Source organism: Fopius arisanus, unplaced genomic scaffold (assembly GCF_000806365.1).
Source record: "Fopius arisanus strain USDA-PBARC FA_bdor unplaced genomic scaffold, ASM80636v1 scaffold00129, whole genome shotgun sequence".
NCBI lineage: Eukaryota > Metazoa > Arthropoda > Insecta > Hymenoptera > Braconidae > Fopius > Fopius arisanus.
This window is the reverse complement of record NW_011887868.1, coordinates 130,784-136,047: the sequence shown is the minus strand read 5'-3', so window position 1 is coordinate 136,047 and position 5,264 is coordinate 130,784. Positions and strand designations below refer to the sequence as shown.

General features: G+C 34.7%; 1 protein-coding gene across 1 annotated transcript; it reads right to left on the bottom strand.

The window, feature by feature from the left end:
* Positions 1 to 409: 409 nt before the first annotated feature.
* On the bottom strand, positions 410 to 4,990 carry CCT7 (chaperonin containing TCP1 subunit 7). The gene is made up of 3 exons (XM_011313766.1): positions 4,916 to 4,990; positions 3,040 to 3,300; positions 410 to 1,929 (listed from the first exon to the last, which is right to left on the bottom strand). The coding sequence occupies exons 1-3, from the start codon at positions 4,916 to 4,918 to the stop codon at positions 565 to 567; spliced, it is 1,629 nt and encodes a 542-aa protein (XP_011312068.1). The 5' UTR covers positions 4,919 to 4,990; the 3' UTR covers positions 410 to 564.
* Between the last annotated feature and the right edge of the window lie 274 nt (positions 4,991 to 5,264).

Below are 5,264 nucleotides of genomic sequence, written 5' to 3'. Positions count from 1 at the left end.
AAATCAAGGAGGTATTCACATTTTAAAAGTGGATTTTTTGACAGGAATATTTTCTCTCAATTTCCAACGTCCCTAACCTGTTATTTGTATGAATAAAATAATAATGACAATAATAATTAGTTATTGAGTCGATATAACAATGGTATATGCTAATTGATATCATTGAATTATTTTCAATGACTAGCCCATTCCGATGGCGACGAAAAAAATCTGACACTATTTAAAAAACCGATATCAGAAATAACTCTACTAGTCATGGAAGGTAATTTGATAAGGAATTATCAATTTGCTTGTCCAATGGACTAATTATTAAATATTTTTTCATCTATTTATATTTGTTTAAATATTGAAAAGTGAGCATTATTTTATGAAACCTTTAAGGATTTCGTTGATGAAATAAATATAGAAATATAATTATAAAATGTTTTATTTCCCTAACTCGGTGAAAATACAGAAAATTTCTGATTCATACCTCTGTGAAGTGTGAATGGAATTCGGCAAATGCAATATTGATTAAATCAAGCCAGCAATACTAATTGATGAATAAAATGAATGACATGGGGTTTACATGGGTCTTCCAATGCCACGACCGACTGGCATTTGTGGAGCTCCACCAGCTCCACTTCGTGGGTTCTTGATTGTCTCATCAACGGAGAGAATCAGGCAGGCAGCTTCACCAGCAGCTGTTAATGCGTTGATTTTAATAATGGCTGGCTCCCAGACACAGGCGTCCATGTTATCAGCAATGTCCTCTGCATTGATGTCGACTCCATACCAGCATTTTCCCTGGTGATGTTTCTGTCTCAGTTTATTCAGGATGTTGGTAGCATCGAAGCCAGCGTTATCGCAAAGTTGTCTTGGAATAATCTCAAGAGCCCTCGCGATAGCTCCAATGATCAACTGCTCCTTTCCAGCAATTGTTCTAGAATGATCTCTGAGAGTTTTCGAGAGTTCCATTTCAATAGCTCCACCACCAGCAACAACCGCGTCATTTTTAATCATCCTTCTGACGATCATGATGGCGTCATGCAGAGACCTTTCAGTTTCCTCCAAAAATTGTTCAGCACCTCCACGAAGTACGAAAGTGCAGGTCTTGGCATTGGGACATCCAGCGAAGAAATTGAACCTTTCCCCTCCAATTTGTTTCTCCTCGAAGGACTCACACTTTCCCAAGACCGAGTCGGTGATGTCATTGACTGTAGTGATTACAGCTCCTCCACAAGCTTTCATGGTTCTCTTCAAATCTTCTTCAGGTACTCTACCAGCACAGAACATGTCTCTGTCAGCAAAGTACTGTGTTGCAACGTCTCCAATAGGCAGTTTTGATAGAACAACATTGGCTCCAATCTTGTGAATCTTCTCTAGCTTTTGATAGAGAATCTGCCACTCCGCATCCACGACCTTTTGGTACTCAGCAACATTATCAACTCTGACTTCTGCGTTATCTCGTTCGGCTTTCAGCTCCAATTCAATATTCAGCAGGGCAATTTTGCAGGGGGAGTACTTCTTCGGTTGCATCTCGAAGCCAGCGTATGAGAAGGTCTTCTTGAATGCAACACCAGCAACTAGAAGGGAGTCCTCAAGTGCTCCACCAGATACCTTTTTGATACCAATCATGTTCAAGGGGAGGAGCTCGTCCAGTTGAAGAACAGCGTCAACCACCATTTTGCCGAAGAAATCCTTCTGTTGGTGGATCAGTTTAGAGTTCATCGCTGTTGCTGCACACTTTTCCAGGAGACTTCGTTTCTCTTCTAATGTAGTGTCACCGATTTTTACGCTCAATTGCTGAATTTTTTCGTGAGCTATTTTCATTGCTTGACGGAAGGCTTTGATGATTATACGGGGGTGGACTCCTTCTGCTACGAATGGTTTCATTTGCTTCAGGAACTCCGTGGCGATGAGGACGACACTCGTTGTTCCATCACCGACCTTTCAATTTGAACGAATACAATTCGATAAAAAGTCTTTAAATAATTATTTGGATTTTAAAAAAAGGAATCGAGCACGTGAATTATTTCAGTTAAATGTACAGATGCTAATATTTTCAAGTAGTATTCAAACTTTTATACTGTTGAGAAAATTTGTGCGTATAATTAAATTGAACACTAAATTTAATTTTCTTGCAGTATTATCATTTAAATATTTTGGTAAGAAATTAAAAATACATTATAATCAATGACAATACCGTTGGGAGACATTTTGTGCGGAAAATTCTAGAGAAAGTACTGAAAAAATTGGTAATCCATTCGCTAAAAGAATTGAACAGCGGTTTTTGGTAAAATTTCCGGAGATTTCTGCGGAATTTTCATGAAAATACCGGAAATATTACTTTTTTTTCCAATAAAATTTTTGGTAATAACACTGGAATTTTCCGTCCATTTCTTCATGCCTCTGGCCCGCAGAATTGTATTTACAAATACGAAAAACGTCTTGAATATTAAGATTATCATAATATCTAAGTTGAAGAGATTGATTGTAAGATTTATAATTACTTATAATACGGCAATTGCTATGAATTCAATGGAGAGAAGTAGAATGATCGCTTATCAAAATCATGGTAAGAGTAAATTATGAATTTTTATAAACTCTAATTTTTACAATTATCAATTTTCCAAACTATTTTCAAAATCTCAAAAATGTGCATCATATTTTCTATTATTTCATTAATTGAGTTATCGAAGTCATAGATTTATAGGAATAACAAGAGAAATTATTTTCTATTGTTGAAACTGTGTGAACATTAATGAGACAATTTTGTAGCTGAATAAAATTGCCAGTCTATATATCTGTTCATTATTTATTCTTTTCCGATTAGAGAATGCTAATTGTTGCTTCACAATAACATTAGGATGTCCCGGAAAAATAATGAGACAAATTGTTAATGCAAAATGAACATCTGAATTTGAAAAATTAATTCCCCAGTGAATCATCATTTTTTAGTGACAAATACTTTTGTAATAATTATTTCTGAGTAAAAAAGACCCAAAACCTGTCAGTTTTTTTTTCTTTAATTGAGAATAAAAAAATTTTTCTCTTTACCTCTGCATCCTGAGACTTGGCGATGTCCACAAGAGTCTTGGCAGCTGGATGAATGATATCTAGGAGTTTGAGAATAGTTGCTCCATCGTTGGAAATCGTACTCTTCCCATTTTGATCGACAATTAGTTTATCCATACCACGAGGACCTAAAGTAGTCTTCACAGATTCACCCACCATTTGACAGGCCGTGATATTTGATATCAGCTGGGGCTTTCCCTGACTTGAGTCAGTCCCCTCTTTCAGCAAAATTATTTGTGGTTGCTGTAAAAAATTGATAAGAAATATTTCAATAGAAGGGATGAAGCATCAATTAACATTTTACACTTTGTTATAACTATTAAAGTTTCATTCATTTGCAGATGAAAAAGAATATTTCTCTTGCTACATTGAATAGGCTTTTTCGTTTATTAATGAATCCAAACTCATTAACATCTCATGATAAATTTTGTCTTGATTTTGGAGAGTGTGGGGTAATATGGAGATTTATTTATTTTAATTGATGCAGTAGGAATTGAGAAGTTATTGTCGATATCAATATATAAAATAGAATAATAATAATATAGGCTAAAATTATTATTTTATATTAATATATAAAATATATTGATATAACTTGATCAATGTAATTGATGATGTAAAAATATAACTTGTTTCGAATTTTTATTATTATTATATATATTATTATTCCTACGTTCTCAATAAACTTTTGTGTAAATTTCCAAAACTACTAAAAAATGAGAAAAATAGACGCACGTCATTAAATAATGATAAAACCCAAAAACGGGAAATTTTTTCACGTCAATCCGATCGGCGGCTTCCAAAAAATATACGAAAAAAAAACAAAAATGAGAAAATGTCGGTAATAACTTCTTAAAACTGAATATCTTTCTCGGATAACAGGATGACTATCTAAAATGATAATTCTTCCATTATTATACGATTCAAAATCAAATTGATGCTTTGGAACAACATCATCTTTTAATTGTTTAACTACTCACTAAATTTTGTATAAAAAACATGGTTAAAGTCCAATCAATTAGAATTTTAAGTCCACTCGATGTGGTACCTAATTATTATTAATTTTTGTTGCATTATTAATGTTTTTCTGGATTTTTCAAGAAGTCCACTTGACAGTCTATCAATCCACTAATTGCTAAAATACTTAATTTCAAAATATCCAAATTCGAAATGTCGTAATTCTGAATTAATTTCAATTAATCAATTCTAGATGTTCTTAATTTCTAAATCATCAATTTGTTTCTCTTCTAATTCAGTCCACCACTAGAAGTAAGACCTTATTAATTTTCCAATAAATTAGAACAAAATATTATCAGGAGGATCAACAGTGCAGAACTTAATTTGTTTACAGATGACAGATAGATTAATTTATCGGGATCATTTGGGAGAATAGATAGCATTGCGGTTCGATTGAGGTACGATAAGATGAATCTGTAGTTTTGGAGGAAATGTCGGTACAAATATTGCAATGCAATGTAAGATATTTCTATGATGGAGGAAACAAGGAGCATATTTCGTCTCCTTATAAGGTTATGCCTGAACAATCTCGAAGTTTCTTCCGAAACAGAATAATGACAGCCATAAATTACTCGGACACCATTCCGGAGTATCGAAAGTAGAATTAATGAGGTGTTGATTATTTATTAGACTAAATAATTATCCTTTGTGCAGGTCATCTTTTAATGGAAAAAGTCTAGTATCGGTCTGTCACTATTTGCTTTTCATTGAAGGTCTCTTCCACCCGGTTTTCGATCATACACATTGAACAATAATCATCGGATCTCAATCTTTCAGTAATGACCATCGTTAATCACAATCACTGGAGGATGCCGTAAAACTTTTTGGATTTTAAATGGCCTACCATTTTTTTAATTCAATATCAGAAACGAGACAAAACCGCAACTCCGGGTTGAATCACTCGGCCGTGCCCAAAGAGGATTGACTAAAGTAGAGGCTCCGTTCTGGGGGTTTGAGTGACCCCAGCGGCATCGTAGTAGCCGACCCCATAAGAGGGAGGGCGCCACACGTAACGCTGGAGTATCTGCTCGTTAGCCGACTCAGCGACTTTTCAGTAATATCCCTCCAGCTTCCCTTTTAATAACTCTGAGCTCTTCGATGCCTCAGATTCCACTGACTGGAATTTTTGACGAGCTGATTTCAAAGCCTCCGACTGCTGATTATTTGTGTTTCAACGAATTAACAGTTATTAA

Excerpts from the sequence above, each read along its gene's own strand:
- CCT7 (XM_011313766.1), bottom strand. Across the intron at positions 1,930-3,039 it reads CCAAGTCTCAGGATGCAGAG|GTCGGTGATGGAACAACGAG; the intron begins GTAAAGAGAAAA and ends TCAAATTGAAAG.